General features: G+C 42.9%; 1 protein-coding gene across 3 annotated transcripts in view; it reads right to left on the bottom strand.

The window, feature by feature from the left end:
• The window catches only part of LOC146347135 (cadherin-7), a 163,770-nt gene that overhangs the window by 21,481 nt on the left and 121,489 nt on the right, over window positions 1–20,800 (bottom strand). For all 3 annotated transcript variants that reach the window (XM_084849948.1, XM_084849949.1, XM_084849950.1), the window contains exons 8-10: window positions 15,453–15,589; window positions 14,082–14,203; window positions 4,801–4,918 (exon numbers count right to left, since the gene is read on the bottom strand). In XM_084849948.1, the coding sequence (XP_084706074.1) occupies window positions 4,801–4,918; window positions 14,082–14,203; window positions 15,453–15,589 (377 nt within the window). The remainder of the gene's footprint in view (window positions 1–4,800; window positions 4,919–14,081; window positions 14,204–15,452; window positions 15,590–20,800) is intronic.

Genomic DNA, 20,800 nt, shown 5'->3' with positions numbered 1-20,800 from the left:
CACTTCAAATCTAATAATAAAATTGTAAAAGAGGTGGAATTTCATTTGCAGCTCATAATCCAATGGAAAATGCTCTTAAAAGTGGTATGTGAATCAAATAAATATTGCTGTCACAATTGATTTTCAATGTTTAGTGACAGGGCTGAGCAGATAAAGCTAATAATTAACTGTTTGGTGATGGATCACATCTAAGCTGTTTAAGTGTAGTCAAAATAAAGTTTCAGCTTAGATATGAAAATATATATGAAAAGATAGTTAATGGATTTCAAAAAATTTTCTGACAGTTTTAATATTTCAGAACAGAAATATCTTTTTCTCTCTGGGGGATCTGCAGGCTTAAACTTCACCTGTTAATACCGCAAGAAATCTTACTTTGGATATTTGTAATTTTTTAAAATATAATTAGGGATGTTAGAGAATTCCGCCACGGACTCCAATGAGGCTGTATTCTAAAGAATCCAGGCCCCCAGAGTCCGTGGTGGAACGGAGCAACCCCCCCCCCGCCACCCCGCAAAATTTCCCTGGGATGGACCCTACCTTTTGTCAGCTGTCCGGTCCATCCACTGCCCAGGTCTGCGGCTGCGAATGGCTGCTCCAGTCTGTGGCCGCCATTTGCCTCCCTACTTTAGCCGTGATAGGCTACATAAGTATTTACGTAGCCTATGACGGCAAAGAGCAGGGATGCAAATAGCTTCCGCTACGACATTTGCGTCCCTGCCTTTTGCCGTGATAGGCTACGTAAATATATACGTAGCCTATCACGGCTAATGCAGAGACGCAAATGGCAGCTGCTATGCCATTTGCGTCCCTGCGTTAGCCATGATAGGCTACGTATATATTTACGTAGCCTATCATGAAAAGAGCAGGGATGCAAATGATGTAGCGGCCGCCATTTATGTCCCTGCTCTTTGCCATGATTTGTTGTTGTTGTTCAGTCATTCTGTCATGTCCGACTCTTCGTGACCCCATGGACCATAGCACGCCAGGCCTTCCTGTCCTCCGCTCTCCCCTGGAGCGTGCTCAAGTCCCCTGGAGCGTGCTCAAGAAGTCCACATAGCCTTCCTTATAGTCCAGCTCTCACAGCCATACGTTACTACTGGGAAAACCATAGCTTTGATTAGACAGACCTTTGTTGGCAAGGTGATGTCTCTGCTTCTTACTATGCTGTCTAGGTTTGCCATAGCTTTCCTCCCAAGGAGCAAGCTTCTTTTAATTTCATGGCTACAGTCACTGTCTGCGGTGATCTTGGAGCCCAAGAAAATAAAATCTGTCACTGCTTCCATTTCTTCCCCTTCTATATGCCAGGAAGTGATGGGGCCAGATGCCATGATCTTCGTTTTTTTAATGTTGAGTTTCAAACCAGCTTTTGCACTCTCCTCTTTCACCCTCAACAAGAGGCTCTTTAGATCCTCTTCACTTTCTGCCATTAGGGTGGTATCATCTGCGTATCTGAGGTTGTTGATAATTCTCCCGGCAATCTTAATTCCGACCTGTGATTCATCCAACCCGGCGTTTCTCATGATGTACTCTGCATATAAGTTAAATAAGCAGGGCAACAATATGCAGCCTTGTCGTATTCCTTTCCCAATTTTGAACCAATCGGTTGTTCTTCCTAAGGCCCACTTGACTTCACTCTCGAGGATGTCCGGCTCAAGTTCAGTGACCGCACTATCATGGCTATCAGGGACATTCAGATCTTTCCTGTATAGTTCTTCTGTGTATTCTTTCCACCTCTTCTTCATCTCATCTGCTTCTGTTAGGTCCCTGCCTTCTTTGTCCTTTATCATGCTCGTCTTTGCACAAAACGTTCCCTGGAGATCTCCGATTTTCTTGAAGAGATCTCTAGTCTTTCCCATTCTGTTGTTTTCCTCGATTTCTTTGCATTGTTCATTTAAGAAGGCCTTCTTGTCTCTCCTTGCTATTCTCTGGAACTCTGCATTCAGTTGGATATATCTTCCCCTTTCTCCCTTGCTTTTCGCTTCCCTTCTTTCCTCAGCTACTTGTAAAGCCTCATCAGACAGCCACTTTGCTTTCTTGCATTCTTTTTCTTTGGGATGGATTTAGTTGCTGCCTCCTAAACAATGTTACGGACCTCCATCCATAGTTCCTCAGGCACTCTGTCTATCAGGTCTAATCCCTTAAATCTATTCCTCACCCCCACTGTATATTCATAAGGGATATGATTTAGGTCATACCTGAATGGTTTAGTGGTTTTCCCTACGTTCTTCAATTTCAGCTGAAATTTTGCAACAAGAAGCTCATGATCTGAGCCACAGTCAGCTCCAGGTCTTGTTTTTACTGACTGTATAGAGCTTCTCCATCTTTGGCTGCAAAGGACATAATCAATCTGATTTCGATATTGACCATCTGGTGATGTCCTTGTGGAGAGTCGCCTCTTGTGCTGTTGAAAAAGCGTGTTTGCTATGATCAGCATGTTCTCTTGGCAAATCTCTATTAGCTTTTGTCCTGCTTCATTTTGTACACCAAGGCCATGCTTGCCTGTTATCCCGATGATTTCTTGACTTCCTACTTTAGCATTCCAATCCCCTATGATGAAGAGGACATCTTGTTTTGGTGTTAGTTCTAGAAGGTGTTGTAGGTCTTCATAGAACCAATCAACCTCAGCTTCTTCGGCCTCAGTGGTTGGGGCATAGACTTGAATTACGGTGATGTTGAATGGTTTGCCTTGGATTCGTACTGAGATCATTCTGTCATTTTTAAGATTGTACCCCAGTACTGCTTTTTCCACCCTTTTGTTGACTATGAGTGCTACTCCATTTCTTCTAAGGGATTCTTGCCCACAGTAGTAGATGTGATGGTCACCTGAATTAAATTCACCCATGCTTGTCCATTTTAGTTCGCTGATTCCCAAGATGTCAATGTTCAATCTTGCCATCTCATGTTTGACCACCTCCAGCTTACCTTGATTCACTGATCTTACATTCCAGGTTCCTTAACAATATTGTTCTTTACAGCATCGGATTTTCTTTTCACCACCAGACCAGACACATCCACAGCTGAGTGTCCTTTCGGCTTTGGCCCAGCCGCTTCACTCTTTCTGGCACTACTTGGAAATACCCTCTGCTCTTCCCCAGTAGTATACTGGACACCTTCCGACCTGAGGGGCTCATCTTCCGGTGACATCTCTTTTAGCCTCGTGATACATTCCATGGGGTTTTCTCGGCAAGAATACTGGAGTGTGTCCGCAGTCAGACGGTAGGACTGTCTTGTCTGAAAACTTGGAGAGTTGCTGCCAGTCAGTGTCAACAATACTGCACTAGATGGACCAATAGTTTGACTCAGTATAAGGCAGCTTCCTGTGTTCCTAAGGATGGGTGCTTAGCTGTCCTTCCAATTCTACCCTACTGATGCCCCTCCCCATTTCCTTAGGTAGGTTTGGAGCCAGGCTGGAGGGGGGAAAATAATTAAAGGCCTGGAGGATATTCTCAAGGGAGAATCAGTGGGCTTGGGGAGGGGCAGTGTAATGCAGTAGCCCCCGCTGGCAGTGTAATGAAGGAAACACAATATTGATGACCTTGTGTTTCTCTTCTAATTTCTTGTTCTGCTTGCAGTGAGTTTCTATTTCCTCTTTTTGTGGGAAACACAGAAAAGGGAATTTCAAGCATCTCTCTAGTTAGGAGATGAATGAGCTGTCCAATTTGAAGTACAGATATCTCCCTATGGGAAAATGCACAAGTAACTTCTTTGCACATTGACCTGGAGGTGCAAAAACAGAAAGTGTGGCTGATGTGAGTTTCCTCTTTCAGAACTTCATGAAAAACAGAGAGGTTCTTCGAAACCTGATTGGAAGATTCAGCGAGAGGAAACAGAAGGCCAGTGGGGAAAAGCACAGTCCAATAGGAAATGCTTAGTCAATAGTGACACTCTAGTATAAGAACACAAATATACATTTGCAAAAAGAAGAAGGGGAATGAATACATTCTGCAATGGTAGTATGATAAGGGTTTGTCCCTTGAGAACCATGGAGATGCGCCATCCCAGTAATGCTTTGCATGCCACAAAGATTGTCCTCCTTGAAAATGCCCATAACCAGGCCATGTACCAGTTAAGGGCTCAGACAAGTGTGTTCCTTGAGAATGGGATAATGGGTTTCTATTTTTGAGATCTGCAACATTTATCTATTGTGTCTGAGCCAAAAGGGGCCCTCCAGGATTTTTTCCAGCATCTACCAATAATAGCAAATAAAATACATAATACATAAATAAAGCCAGAGCAGCACTTTGGAACTCAGCACAAATCTTTACCCATCAGTAAATGTAGTTCCATGGAGGCAAATGAAATAATATTGACAGCCTAGAAATGTGGACTCCTCAGCTCTTATCTCCAAAGCATGTTTAGCAGCAGATGATATAGTTGAAAAAGTTATTATTTCAAAGCACCAGCCACTTTGCCATGTGTTTTAAGGGCTCATTTCTGTATTTCTTGAGATACATTAATCAAACATGAGACCCAGGAAATTTTTCAGCTGCTATCCTGAGGTATAACCTAATTTAGATAAAGACCTATAAAAACAAAAACTGAAAAGAATCAGTTTAAGAAAGGATCTGAAGCCCATCTGTTTGACTCATGGCTTAAAGAGATTTAAATAGCAGTTTCTTTTTCCTGACAGATAATCTATAGATAAAAATTACTTTGGGATCCGACTGCTCTTAATTAATGTTCTTCCTGACAAGGACGTTACTCCAGATGACAATCAGTATGGCTTGTCTGAAGAAATAAGAGTGTTGGTATGCCAATGCTCAAATGCCCTTGTGTTGCCAACCACAGTTGGTGCCTTACCTTTACTGTCTTGCAATGTAAAGTTATGGTTATTTGCTGCTTCTCCTGCCAAACTGAAGGAAAAGTGATGGCCACTAGGTGGATCATCTTTGTCAATGGCACTGATCCTTTGAATTACCTAGAAAAAAGGTGATTTGCCTTCACGTTAGATTTTAGTTTGTATTACATACAAGATAACTGCTCAGAGCTCTAATGAGGAGGGGAAATTTTACATATACCTGCCATGACCCAGAGTCAATTCTTGTTATGTTCAGGCACTTCCCATAATTTGATTTAGAGTTTCCCTCTTGACACCTCCTCTGCTAATATATTTTTGTCAGTGGGTGGGAGGGAAGGGTGTGTGAAAGACTAATAGGTGGTATCCAAAGAGGCTTCCACAGATGGAATGGCATTTGTCAGCAGATTCCCCTAGCCCTGCAGGACCCACCCACCCCATCCATCCTGAAATCTGTTCTGGAAGGTTGGGGGTCCCCCAGAGCAGATTTTTGGGAGGTGCAAGGGGCTGCAGGGGAGAAGAAAGAAGGGAAACTTCCATTGCATGAGGTGAAATCCACTTTCCTTTACCAGTAAATTTTGTGGTTATATAACAGAGTGCCAAAAGCAGCCTTCTCCTACATGATGCCCTTCAGATGTGTTGGATAGCAAGTTCTATCATTCCTAGACAGCATGGCCAATGGCTTGCACTACAACACATCTGGATGAACAATGTAGGCAGATTTGGCTCAATGACTGGCCAGACTCACCTGCAAATCTCCCCTCCTCCTTCCACAAGGTAAAAAAAAAGGCCTCACATTGGATAAGGAGAAGGTGGCAAAGGGCTCTGGTGATGATGGCAGAAGCCCATGGGGCCTCTCCTCTAGTGGAAAATGATACCTGCAGCATCTTTCCTCACCAGGGATGATGGGCTGGGACTTGAAGCTCCACCATCCTTAGCAGCAACTGACAATCAGACCTTCATTTCCACTGGAAGAGACACACATTAAGGGCAGTCATTGGCTGAAAGCACCTTCTGCTGCTTATGATCATGAGCCTAGTCCCATGATTACCAGTAGACAGAGATGCTCAGAGTATCATTTCCTGTCCATCATCATGGGAGCCCTCCACTGCCTGCTACCTACGTTCTCCAAGGTCAGACTGTCTGACTTTTTTTTGTCGCGGGAAATAGGTAGCAGGTGGTGAAAAGAGGATACAGTATTAGCACATGGTAGGAAGCCTGTTTAAGGTATGCTTGCCCTGATTCCACCTGTTGTCATTTGAACATGATGCTCACATGGTCAGGTACCCTGTGCTGAATGCTCAGCACTATCTTCTCCCTGCTATGAAATTATCAAGAGACATCCAGTGTGTTCTAACCACTGCTTCGGTCTGAGTAGGGATAGAATCATACAATCATAGAATAGTAGGGTTGGAAGGAGCTTATAAGACCATCAAGTCCAGCCCCCTGCTCAATGCAGGAATCCAAGTCAGAGCATCCCTGACAGATGGCTGTCCAGCCTTGTCTTGAATGCCTCCAGCATGGGAAAGCCCACTACCTCCCCAAGTAATTGGTTCCACTGTCATATTGCTCTAACAGTCAGGAAGTTTCCCCTGAGGTTCAGCCGGAATCTGGCTTCCTGTCACTTGAGCCCATTATTCCATGTCCTGCACTCTGGGATGATCGAGAAGAGATCCTGGCCTTCCTCTCTGTGACAGCCTTTCAAGAACTTGAAGAGCACTATCATAGCTCCCCTCAGTCTTCTCTTCTCATGGCTAAACATGCCCAGTTCCTTCAGGCTCTCCTCATAGGGCTTTGTTTCCAGTCCCCTGATAATCTCCGTTGCCCTCTTCTGAACCCTCTCCAGTTTGTCTGCATCCTTCTTCAAGTGTGGTGCCCAGAACTGGACACAGTACTCAAGATGAGGCCTAACCAGTGCTGAGTAGAGGGCAACTAGTAGTTTACATGATTTGGAAGCTATGCTTCTATTAATGCAGCCCAAAAGAGCATTTGCCTTTTTTGCAGCCACATCACATTGTTGGCTCATATTCAGCTTGTGATTGACAACAATTCCAAGATCCTTCTCGCTTGTAGTGTTGTTGAGCCAAGTATCCCCCATCTTGTAACTGTGCATCTGCTTTCTTTTTTCTAGATGCAGGAATTGGCATTTTTCCCTATTAAATTTCATTTTGTTTTATTTATTTATTCATTTATTCATTCATTACATTTCATATCATTTCTATACAGCCCAATAGCCAAAGCTCTCTGGGAGGTTCACAAAAATTAAAACCAAAAAGCACACAATAAAACAATATAAAGTATAAACACATTAAAACCACAATATAACAATACAACCAGAATAAAACCAGAATAAAACCTAGCAGCAATGCAGAAATTTAAAATACAGATTTAAAACAGCAAAGCAAAAAGTCTAGAAAGCTAAAATGCTAAAATACCTGGGGGGAAAAAAGGTCATCACCTGGCGCTGGAATGAATACAATGTAGGTGGCCAGGCAAACCTCACAGAGAGCTCATTCCACAGCCGGGGTGCCACAGCAGAAACGGCCCTCCTCCTAGTAGCCACCCGCCTCACTTCCTTTGGCAGGGACTCATGGAGAAGGACCGCTGAGGATGATCTTAAGGTCTGAGCAGGCACATATGGGAGGAGGCGATCCTTCAGATAACCTGGCCCCAAGCCATTAAGGGCTCTGAAGGTTAATGCCAGCACTTTGAATTGGGCCCAGAAAAGGACTGGCAGCCAGTGCAGCTGGAAAAGTACTGGCGTAATATGAGCTCGTTGGCCAGTCCCCTGTTAACAATCTCGCTGCCCTATTTTGGACCAGCTGAAGTTTCCGGACCATTTTCAAAGGCAGCCCCACATATAACGCATTGCAGTAATCCAGACGAGAAGTTATCAGGGCATGGATAACTGTAGCTAGGCTATCTCTGTCCAGATTAAGGGCATAGTTGGTATACCAGCCTAAGCTGATAAAAAGTGCTCCATGCCACTGAGTTCACCTGTGCCTCAAGTGACAGTTCTGGGTCCAAGAGCACCCCCAAACTACAAACCTGATCCTTTAAGGGGAGTGCAACCCCCACCAGAACAGGTTGAATATCACCTAGCTGGGCAGATGAACCACCCACTAACACTACCTCTATCTTGTCTGGATTGAGTTTCAGTTTATTGGCCCTCATCCAATGAGGGCCAATAATGAGGGCCCTCATCCAGTGCCCAGACACTGATTCAGAACAGCCACTGCCTCAGCTGGGTTTGATGAGAAAGAGAGGTAGAGCTGGGTGTCATCCGCATATTGATGGCACTTCAGCCCACACCTCCGGATACCCTCCCTGTCAAGACTGATTCTGAGTGCAGGGAGTTAGCAGCTCAGATTCAGAAAAGGAACAGCCAGAACTGGGGGATGCATTTTCCCAAGCCAGTTCAGATATGGGTAGGAGTGCTTCTCAGGTTACCAACTCCCAGATGGCCAGGCCTGAAGCCCCCCCTTGCCCCCCTCTGTGAGAAGCCGAGAGGAGGAGGAGGAAGAGGAGAGTGGGGGCTGTGACCTAAGAGATTCTAGATTGCAGCGCAGAGCTAAGAGGGAAATGTCAGGGGCGGAGCTCAGACGGTCGACCCGGTTAGCGATGCGTGAGAGGCGATGTAGGGAAGCATCACTGGAAGGGCAGGACATCCCTCCCTAAGTTAGTCTAGCCAGCAAGCCTCACTTCAAACTGCAGGCAATGTCAGTGTTTCCATTTGAATCCCCTGGAGGCATAAGGCATGAGACTGAAGCCTCTCTATTTGTGTGTGTGAGTGCATAAGGAAAGAGGGTGCCCAAGGGAAACATGACATTCCCCCAGTGGTTTCATGTAGTTGTTAAACAGCATAGGGGATAACATAGGGCCCCGTGGAACCCCATGGCATAATTGCCATGGCACAGAACAATAATCCCCCAGCACCACCTTCTGGAATCAGCCATCCAAGTAGGAGCGGAACCACTGCTGTTCAGTGCCTCCAACTCCCAACCCAGACAACCTATCCAGAAGGATACCATGGTTGATGGTATCGAAAGCCACTGAGAGGTCCAGGAGAAACAAGAGGGTCACACTCCTCCTGTCCCTCTCCTGGCACAGGTCATCCCACAGGGCGACCAAGGTAGTTTCCGTTCCAAAACCAGGGCTGAAGCAAGATTGAAATGGTCTGATTACCACCTCTTTTAAAGAGGCCGGCACCACTCCCTCTCTCAAGGAGGAATTTACAACCTCCTGGACCCAGCCGGACATCCCCTCCTTGTTTGATTTAATAAGCCATGAAGGGCAACGGTCAAGCACACAAGTGGTCGATCGGACTTGGCCAAGTACCTTGTCCGTATCCTCAGGCCTCAATAACTGGAATTTATCCAATATATGGGTTTTCAGCCCAGCGCTCCAGCCTATCAAGATCACTTTGAATTTTGTTTCTGTCTTTCAGGGTATTAGCTATCCCACCCAATTTTGTGTCATCTGCAAATCTGATAAGCATTCCCTGCACCTCCTCATCCAAGTCATTAATAAAAATGTTGAAGAGCACTGAGCCCAGGACTGAGCCCTGCATTACCCCGCTCGTTACCTCTCCCCAGTTTGAGAAGATACCATTGATAAGCGCTCTTTGAGTCTGATTCTATTGCCAACTGTGGATCCACCTGAACGTTGTTTTATCTCGTCCACTTTGAGCTAGTTTGCTAATCAGGATATCATGGGGCACTTTGCCAAAAGCTTTGCTGAAGTCAAGATATATTATGGCCACAGCAGTCCCACAGTCCACAAGTGAGGTTACCTGATCAAAAAATGAGATCAGATTCCTTTGGCAGGGTTTGTTCTTGACAAATCCATGTTGGCTTCAAGAAATCACTGCATAGTTTTCAAGGTGCATACAGACTGATTGCTTTATAATGTGCTCCAGAATTTTCCCAGGGATTAATGTCAGACTGACTGGTCTATAGTTCCCAGGTTCTTCCTTTTTGCCCTTTTTGAAGAGAGGGACAACATTAGCCCTCCTCCAGTCCTCTGGCACTTCACCCGTCCTCCATGATTTCTCAAAGATAATGGACAGCGGTTCTGAGAGTTCTTCTGCCAGTTCCTTTATTACTCAAGGATGCAGTTCATCTGGCCCTGGAGATTTGAACTCATTCAAAGTAATTACGTGTTCCTTGACCATTTGCCTATCAATCTCAAGCTGCAATCCTGCGCCACCAGCCTGTACTTCACCTTTGCCAGGGGACTCATAGACCCTCTTTCAGGAGAAGACTGAGCCAATGTAGGAGCACTTCTGCCTTTTCTTTGTTATCTGTTATCATTTTGTCATCCTCATTGAATAGCTGAACCACCATTTCTTTCCTCTATCTTTTACTATGCACATATCTGAATAAAGACTTTTTGTAGCATCCCTCGCTAATCTCAGCTCGTTCTCAGCTTTAGCCTTCCTGATGCCATCCCTGCAATTCTGTGCTACCTGCCTGTACTCTTCCTTTGTAGCTTGTCTTTCCTTCCACTTCCTATATGTGTCCTTTTTTTTGTTTTCAGGTCATCTTTTAACTTTTTGTGAAGCCACAGTGGCTTCTTCTGTTGTCTTCCATCGTTTTGTCTTGTTGGAATTATTTCTAATTGTGCCTTTAGAATTTCCTTTTTTAAAAAATTCCCACCCATCTTTCTCATTAGAGTCGCTTGCCATGGGAACTTACTTATCATTGTTCTGAGTTTATTAAAATTGGCTTTCCTAAAATCCAGGGTACATGTTTGGTTACATTCAGCTTTTGCTTCCTTTAGAACCAAGAACTCAAGTATAACATGGTCACTTTCCCCCAGACATCCTGTAACTGCTACTTTATCCACTAAGTTATCTCTGCTGGTTAGGATCAAGCCAATAGGATATAATAGGATATCAAGGATAGCCGATCCTCTAGTTCCTTCCTCCACTTTCTGTAGGAGGAAGTTATGAGCAACACACATCAGGAATTTCTTGGAGTGGCCATGTTTTGCAGAATTTGTCTCCCAACAGATATCAGGGAAACTGAAATCCTCCATTACTATTACATCATGCCTTCTTGAAACATTGGCTATTTGCTTTTCAAAAGTTTCATTCTCGTCTTCTCCTTGATTGGGTGGTAGACTCTGACCACCATGTTCCTTTTATTCTTTGCTCCATTTATTTTAACCCAGATGCTCTTGATGGGGCTACCAAGCTCATCCTCCTGTATTTCTGTCCAGAGATATGTATTTTTAACATATAGTGCAACTCCACCTCTCTTTCTGTTCCTTCTGTTCTCTTTGAACAAGTTATATCCTTCAATTGCTGTATTCCAGTCATGGGAGTCATCCCACCAAGTTTCAGTTACACCTATCAAGTCATATTTTCCATCCTGTATTAAGAGTTCAAGTTTGTTCTGTCTGATTCCCATACTCTGGGCATGAGTATATAGACATCGAAGACCATGTGCTTCATAGTCTGGCTTTCTTCCTGCATTTTTTGAAGACTATTATTCAGTGCTATTAGAGCTGTTTTCTCCATTGTGGTGCATAAGCCTTTGTCCACTGTTACCCCAAACTTTAGGTCTCCCTCCACCGTAGGATTCAGTTTAAAGCCCTCCTGATTAAGTTCTTCATGCTGTGGCCAAACACATTCTTCCTAGCCCTTGTGAGGTGAGACCCATCCCTTGCCAGCAGTCCATCTTCCAGGAAGTAAAAGCTGTCACGTCAGCACCACCTTTGTAGCCAGTCATTCACCCGGAGTATTTTCTTTCCCTTTCTATCCCTCTTCTAACTACTGGAAGTATGGATGAGAAAACTATCTGGGCCCCAAAGTTCTCGAGTTTCCTTCCCAAAGCTTCAAAATCTGACGTGATTTCTTCGTAGCTCCACTTGGCGGTATCACTTGTTCCCACATGGATGAGAAGAAAGGGATACATATCAGTGGGCTTTATGAGTGTAGGCAACCCTTCAGTCATGTCTCTAATCTGTGCTTCTGGGAGTCAGCATACCTGGTGAGTCCATGGGTCTTCGCGACATACTTGCATTTCAATCCCACACAGTAAGGAGTCTCCCACAACTACTACTCTTCTCTTCTTGTTGTTGTAGGCCTTGGTTTCATTGCCTCTGCTTGACTGACCTTCAGCCTCTTGCTCACTCTCATGTGGGGTCCCCTGTACTTCTTCCTCTGCAGGCTGTCCTCCAGTCTCATCCTCAAGTACCTGAAAACAGTTCCATAGTTTCACTGCTTCCACTGGTGCAGAGTGGCGTCTAGTTCTTCTGCTTCTGTCACCCTTTCCCAAGGAATATCCTCTACTTCATTTTTCCTCACCTCAGCATTTTCCTCTTCTGCCTCAGCTTGCTGTTGGTCTTCTAGCTCCTGTACTTCGCTTTGCTGCTGTAGTTCCATCATTCTGTGTAAGAACTCTTTGTCTTCTCTTATTCTCTTGAAGGTCAACACTCGCAGCTCCAGTCCTCTTACTTTTTCTTCCAACAGTGTAATCAACTTGCACTTGTTGCACATGTAGGCCATGTTGATCTCAGGGAAGAAAACAATCATTGCACACACCTTGCAGGCCACCACCACTGGAGAGTCTTTTCCTTCCATAGTCTCTATTCTCTTTTTGTTTCTAGCTTTCTGATTGTACTGGAATAACGTATGCTTTGTCCTCTATTCACTGGAAGTTAACCACAGAGTCCATCATCTCCAACAGAGATGTTGGAGAAATCCACAATGGAACCAAATGAGTTTGGATTCTTCTGAATCTGCCCTGTGGATTCCACAGCGGACCAGGTTTTACCCTGTTGGGCCAATTCCACAGAAACTGAGGACTGTTTTTTACTTTCCAGAATTTTATGCAAATTTCATTGTAACATCCCCCCTCCCGCACAAAAATAAAAAAAATGCACTAAAGTGTGAAAATGCACAGTTGGGGTGAATTTGTGTATTTTGGGGGAACTGGCACATTTTTGCACATCTGAATTTGCACAAATTCAGGAACTTAAACAATTCAGTTTCTGTCAGTGGCGGACGATGGAACAAAAGGCACCTGACAATCTGTGAAACACAAACAGAATGGATTTTTCACAGTCCATACATCCCTAGTTCTGAGAAGCCCAAGTTCAAATCCACACTCAGTTAAGCAGTGTGAAAGGTGGGGCATGGCAGACTACATGAACCAGCACCACACGTGGGGCTTGTAAAACAGCTGCTCCAGCCACGCCCACACAGAAAGCGTGGAGATGCTGGTTCATGCAACAACTGGGATTCTGGCCTCACTGACAGTGTCTTGCAGCCCCATTCACTTCTGGAGGTTATTGTGTTGGGGGCATTCGCTGTATGAAGCAGTGTAGTCTACATCTTACATGATTGTTGTGATGAATGAATGAACCTTTATAGTTCAGAGCCATAGGCCATCACAATTAAAACACACACACACACACACGATAAAATACAATAAAAAGCAATGTAAAAACAGTACACAAACAATAATTAAAATGACAGGTTTGCATCTCACTTCCCCTCCAAAGCAGCCACCACAAAGTCCTTCCCCCTAGATTTATAACAGGGTACAGTATGATGCCTGGCTCTTCATTTTCTGGCAGCCAGGGAAAATTTTGCAACCTGGGTGGTAACATATACATCATTGCCTGCAAGCAACATACAGATCTGATCCAAGGGAAGTCTATTTTGTTGTGAAGAAACAATTGTTGTGAAGAAAGACAACTGCTCTGAGCTGACTGGAGAAAGGCTGGAATAAAAATGTAACAACTAAAGAAACAATTGAAGGTGTAGAACCATTGGCGGCCTAAGTAGGATCTGATACAGAAGGAACCTCAAAGAAGTAAAATGTTTTAGTCTGGCTGTAGGAACTGAGTGAGATTCATTACTCCAAGTACCTGAAGACAATTGAGAGAGAACGTCATTTATGGAATCTGACATCAATTCCTTGTACACCAGTCTAGCTGATCAATGGATGCTCAGTGTATTTTTACTCTAACAAATACCTCTTTGCGTTGCTGAAGTGAAACAACTGGAAGAATAGAAACGTGCTACTTTCACAAATTAGGAAGTCTAGGAGAGGTTCAAAATTGTATGCAATATAGATTTACCTGTGCAGTTCTCTCGCAGGGTTTCAGATGATGAAGGCTTCAGATCTAGTTAATGTTTATTTTAGCTTCAAATCAACATGTCATTTTTACTGCAATAAACTGATTATATTTTATCTTAAAAGAGGCATCACTGCAAATCAAATTACTGCTGTGCAGCAAATATCATCAAGCTGTTAGGAATATAAATCCACACCTGGCCAGGTTCTGCATTTTCACAGACCGTAGTTTCGTAATCCATGGCAAACTCGGGAGCATTGTCATTGATGTCAAGGATAGTGATGGCCACATATCCCCTCCCAATTTGCGAGGGGTTTTCTGTTTAAAAGGACAAGAACCAGTTATTATTCTCCATCATGAACCAATTTTGTAAGTATTAAATGTGTTCTATATGTCTGGGACAAGGAAATGAAGTTGTCAGTGGGATTTTTGTCACCAAAAATGAAAAGAACAAAGAAGCTGCCATACTTGATCAGACCACTGACTTGTCATACTTGATCAGAACAGGTACTCAGTCCTGACTCTCCTAATGCCCCAGATTGGGTGTCTGAGAGAAAGGTACATAATAAACACGGGTAAACCATCCTACTTCTTCCATTTCCTTTCCTCTTCCAGCAACTACATAATATAATGAATCTATGCACCCTGACCATATACTAACAATAGATACATCAGTTACACATGATGTGTCCTAGTTTAGCAGCAGTAGAGATGAATACTGAACCTTTATTATGCACAATATAAGACAAATATAATTCTAAAGTTGCAAGGGGTTACATTATATGATCAACAAGTGCTACTTTGTCAATTCTAACACCATATATTTATTTATTTGTTTATCTGATATCCTGTTTTTTTATCTAAAGAGCTGCCTGTGGCAACATAAATTAAACAATACAATGTAATCTACTGTCGGGCTGTTTCTACAGTATCTGACTCAATTTGGTTCTATGATCATGGTTCAATGATAGTACTTTAAGACAGGGAAAGGGAACAACTGGCCCTCCAGATATTGTTAGACTGCAACTCCCATAAGCCTTAGTCAGTATAGCCAACAGTGAAGACTGATGGGAGTTGCAGTCCAACAGCATCTAGAGAGCCATACATTCCCCAAACACAAGAGAAAATTAACATGTAATAGCATTAACTTTTATCTCTTATCTTTTACCTCAGCTTCTGCTGAGATACTTAGGCTTTAGGCAAGAGGCAGGCAACCAGACACTTTTCCTGGCACCCCCCAAGGTACCCTACCCCTCTCATTTAAATGAAACAAAAGAAAAAAGATTAACACGTTTTCTTATCAGCTGTGTTGTTTAGTGTGTTGGGGCTTAGACCTCACCTGTGCCCTGTACTCAGTCTTTTGGGCACATTACTTGTCCTTTGTGACTGGCCATGCCTCCCATGGTGCCCAGGACAGTTTCTCGAATTGCCAAATGTACCCATGTGTCCAAAAAGGTTGCCCGCCCCTGCTTTAGGCAAAGTATTTGATTCAATGTTGCTCAACAGATACTATAATGAAAACCAAGACTTTAAGAAAGCTTACAAAATCTTTGAAATGGCAACTTACGGCTTTCCATAGCCAAGACAGTGATGTTATGAACAGCATTTGTTTCTCTGTCCAACAGCTTTGCTGTGGTAATGACCCCACTGCTGGCATCGATATTGAAATATCTCTCCAAGTCTGTGTTTCGATCAATTGAGTACCTGGATGAAAGATGAAAGCAAACTTTTGATGTATGTATAATTGCAGTTTGTTAAAAATGTTGCATTGATTTCACATTAGAGAGAGAGCTTTTTGCTATTTTCCCTTTTCATCCAGATTCTTTTCAAAATCTGACATCTTTGGGGCTTCCAGGATGAGGAGACTACACTATACAGAGCCATCTGCCTCTGCAAAATACTCTGAGGTATGGGAGGCTGGCTCAGTTCCCACATTTTATAATACTCTCTGAAGTGAGGTCATAGGTATTTCCTCTCCTTTTCTGTTCTTAAACTCCCTAGGCAGTCATTCATTTATTTTTGGAAGGCTCTACCTCTGAACCCAATCTTAATGTGGAATAGATTTGGAAGTATGCCACCTGGCTGAATCAACCTCATGCAGTTTTCAGCAGAGCTTCCACTGTGCGATTCAGAACTTTCTGTCACCAGCAGAAAAGCCCCTGGGGTAGATAAGAAAACTGTGGAGTAGGTCAGGGATTATGTATTACCACATTTGCTCCTGGGGCCTTATTGTCATCATACAAACACAGGCTTCCGTCATTGTGCTCTTCTGGCTTAAAACACATGCTATTTGATCCTCCAAACTGTTTCCAAGGAGGAGAAAAGCTCAAAGTGAAAATACTCTAGAAATGTTTAGTTGTTTAGTTACCCTCTTTGAAAATGGCTGTGTAGTTGATAGATTCATTAGAAATGCTTCCTTGACATAACACCATTTACCAGAAGGCTAGATTGTGCTAAACTGAATGTGGATTGACAGGGGATTTATGACAGCTCTAAATCACCTTTCTGCCATCATCATCAACGTTGTTCTACAGTCCTGAATAGTATAAAATGGGAACTCTCAAACACTGTTACTGTGCATCTCTTTACATAAAGGAGGTGGGGCAAGGAGGTGGAAGCTCTTCAAGGTTCCTGAAGGATAACAAAAGCAAAATAAATAAAACTGCTACCTAATTGTAGCATGCGTGTACGTAGTGTGGAGAATGGCTTGACTGGGGTTTTCCACAATTTGGGAGTACAATTTGTTTTAACTTCTCTGAGGGAGGATTTTTAGGAAAGGAAAAAGGATCTGAAAAAAACAAACTGTATTCCAGACGATGAATATATGGTGGAGAAAGATGGAGATAAATAGTCCACATAGGATTCTAGGGCTTCAGTGATTAGAAAGAAATAAGCTGGTGAGGAGCTTCACCTCTTGGACCAATCAAGGTCTAAAAAAACAGGATGGCAGAGGTGGCAGTTTATATCTTCCATAGCAACTGCTGAGAACACAAGGTACAATGTTGTGGGAGCATGTTTAAGGATGCAAATACTGCTACTTGCAAAAAGCCAAGGACAAGCTGTTATAAATTATGTTCCATTCACATGAAATACTTCCACATTCTTCAGAAGTTCTTTCTCGACAAATAAAAGAACTTACATTTAGATGTATATTTTTATCTACACTCCCTTTTAACTAAAAGGATGGATTGCTCAAACAGTGATGATTTTGACTATAAAGATGAGACAGTTTGCACATTTGTACTTTACTGTGTTATTCCCAGATGGGCAGCCTTTATCAGATTCTTTAGTACAGTAATCCACCACAGTGGTTCTCTGAGTCAGCAATGCTTTCACAGTTCAGGAAAGGCAGAATTTTTCATTGTATTTTCAAAGGAACATCAAATGCTGGCCCTACAGGACTAGAATCAGGGACTATGGGGTACAGAGCCAGAAGTGTTACTAATTGGTCAGCTTGGGTACGGCTGGACCTTGTACAACCTTCTCTTCTGGTTTTAGGATTTTCATACCCGCCGACATTTCACAAATGAAAATATGGACACCCAGATTCTCACAACAGTACGCCTCATTACAACTGCTGATGGCACTTCCTTAATATCTATGTCTCTCCGTGACTTCTGCTTGTTTGTTTGTTGTTCTAACACTGTACAGTATATCTTAGACTGCAAGCACCTTTGGTAAAGGGATCTGTCCGGTCTATTCTTTTGCTTTGCAGCTCTGTGGGTTACATCCAGACTAGGTTAATCATACTTTAGTCAAATGGAAATCAATGGGACAGGTTAGTTAGGGCTACCTTGATTTCAATGGGACTAAAATGTGACTAAGGCTTCAGTCCTGTATCCCTTTATTGGGAGTAACTGAATTGACATGTATAAGATTGCACTATATCTTAGGGTGCAATCCTACGCCTGTTTTGACGGACCCCCCCCCCCCACAACTACCAGCATGCCCCAGCCAGCATGCTGAGAATTTTAGAACATTGTTCTGTCTAAACAGGCATAGGATTGCACCCTTAGTCTGGAACAAATCCTGTAAGCTGCTATATACACTAATGACACAGTATATATAATAATGCTATTCATTATTATTCATTATTAGCTAGTAAAACAATCCTAAATGTTTGTTTTAAAAAGCAGCTTAAGAATGTTTCATACAGTCTCACAATGATTACAATTTCACTTTCTGTAGAATCACTGCAGCTCAAATGCATCAGTAACATTTAGTTTGAGGTAAACAGTGCACTGGTATGTTGTGTTTAGAAAATCAAGTAAGAATTACCAGCAGCCTCTTGTCAGAGATTTAAAAGCAAAAAGGAGTTTTATACTAACCCCCACCCCCAACAGCATAACGTGTTAGTTGTTAGTTATACCAAACCAAACTAACAACAACATAATTTCCTATATGGCAGATTGCAAACCTGCATTTGCATTCATATACTCATATGCATTAGAGTCAAGATTAATCTGCCCCTAATTTGAGAGGTTTGGGAGGAAAGGAACCTCAAGAACAGCAACTTCAATGCATGTATGTGCATTTTAACATTAAAAAACCCCAAAGAGGAAGAATTTGGGACAAAATAGGAGCAGTAATTTATCATGTTCAAGTACCAGAAAATGGGGATTGTCTTTGGAAAATACAGACAGAGCAACTGTAACTAGCAGTAGAAGAATGATGAATATGGATAAGTACTACATTAATGTGGCTAAAATTTAGATAATGGGCATTTTACTTCTGTCTTAGATCAGAAAGTACAAAATTCTTTGGTGTTCAGAGGGACACGGGTGCATTAGGAAAGAAGATCCATAAATAGTAATCTTTTCAGCTGCTCTCAGTCGGCAGAGTTCAGTCCATGGTTTCCTTTGTCTCCTACAAACTTGCCTATGCATAAATAGCCTTGGCTGGTATGGACTTCACCTGCTCCCAGTTCACCCACGTAGAGGAATTTCAAGGGAGTGGCCTTATATTCTTGGTAGAGCACATGTTTGCATGGCGAAGATCCCAGGTTCAATCCCAGGCATGGCCAGGTAGCGAGACTGACTGCAGAGCACAGTCAGTCAATGCAGTGTAGACAAACTTGGCAGATCCATCTGTCTCTATTCTCTGGATTACCCTCTTCTTTCTTGACCTATTTCCCGTTCTTCTCTGCCACCTGAGTACTCCATGTCAGTTTAGGAAACTGGAAACAGGCCAATTAATTGGTGCAGAGCACTGAAACATGGGAGTGGGGCACTGGCAACAGCACTGTTTTGCATGTTTTAGACCACTGGAAGTTGGGCGGTAAATTGGAGAGCTTTAGCAGAAAGGTGTTGCAATCAATCTCATTGTGAGCATCTTTTTGAGATACTGAAGACAGTAGCCTGTATCCTAACAGTATCTTGTATCCTAATCTCCCTTCCATGAATGGGACAGAGTTCGCATTAACAGAATGGGGCTTTTCCCTCTCCTCCTTCCCTGTACAACCCCCTGCACCCCTGAAAAACTGCTCCTGGGGGTTGGAAGACCCTTGCAGACTGAAGTGGGAATTGGCAGAAATTGGCCCCTCATTCTATGAAACAACTAAAGATTTAGCAGATAAATCAATGTTTATTCGGCTTATACCCGTACATTTTTATTTGTTCGTTTCTTCCATCTTTTTTACACCACTCTCCAGTTTAATGGCTCCGAGGAGGGTCAGTCATTTTTATTTCTACCCATTAGGATTTTTGCAGTGTTTCTGTAATCAGGGCAAACCCATTTGGCTTTCATTTTAGTCCCTGCTTTTGTATTTCCCCATGCCTGAACTACTGCATTTGGTTAGCAATGCACTGCTCTTGAACAGCTTCATGGTTGGCATCCTTTCCCCAGAGACATTGCCTGTCACCTTTGCAATGTAGTCAGTCTTGGCAGACCCAGGCAGATGGAATTTAATCTCTGGCCAGCTCTCACGTTTCCTAGTTATTAACCCTGACACTGTTCAGCATAGCTGGTAAAAAGCAGGTTAGAGAACATTAGTTTGCATGTCAGATTTTCTTGAGGGGAGGGGGGGAAATCAACTGATTATTTAAATGTACTAAAAGTAATCTCATAACATTATTAGAAATATTTTTGTGCATTGTCTACCTCTTCAAAACATATTTCTTCCTCAACATCTGAATATCCATGCACTACCAAAACGTAGGATATCTCTTAAACTGAAGTAAATTATTATAATTCCCATGCTACAGCTAGGGAATTGAGGCTGTAAGAGAGTGATTTACCCAAGACTGTCCAAGGAGTCTTTGACTATATTCAGATTCGAAATCGTGTTTCCTAAACCGGTGATTCTCGTTCTGTTTAAATGATGGGATCAGTCATTTAAAAGCAGCACACATCACAGTTGGAAAAGTTCCATGAAATATAGATTGTGAAACAAATATTGATTCCAGAACAGACTAATTTAATTGGGAATCTCTAGCACAAATGTGTGCGCTAAGCAGAAGCATGTAATAAGTAAGTGTACGATAGAAGGGGCCGTGTCTCAGTAATAGAGCACCTGCTTTGCATGCAGAAGGTCTCAGGTCTGAACCCCAGCAACTCCAGGTAGGGCTAGAAAAATTCCTGCCTGAAACCCTGGAAACTGCTGCCAGGCAGTATCAACAATACTGGGCTAGATGGACCAATGGCCTGACTTGGAAGCTGACTTATACCAAGGCAGCTTCCTATGTTCCTATTTATAATAAGTGGTGACAACAACCTGTATTATCAGATATATGATCCTGTTTCCTCTTTCTGTCAACCTGCCAAACTTTGGTAAAATACTAATCAGGGCTAAATCAAGGCAAGGAAGCATATAAAAATGTTTTGTGTGCCATATATTTCATATCATGGAAAGAAAAACCTGTTCTTATTTGAATTTCATAGCTGTCTGTGTCCTGGAAGTTTCTTCTTCTGAACAAG

This window comes from Heloderma suspectum, chromosome 4, assembly GCF_057233095.1.
Source record: "Heloderma suspectum isolate Gila_16-S chromosome 4, 16-S_ref, whole genome shotgun sequence".
Lineage (NCBI taxonomy): Eukaryota > Metazoa > Chordata > Lepidosauria > Squamata > Helodermatidae > Heloderma > Heloderma suspectum.
This window is presented reverse-complemented; position numbering and strand designations above follow the sequence as displayed.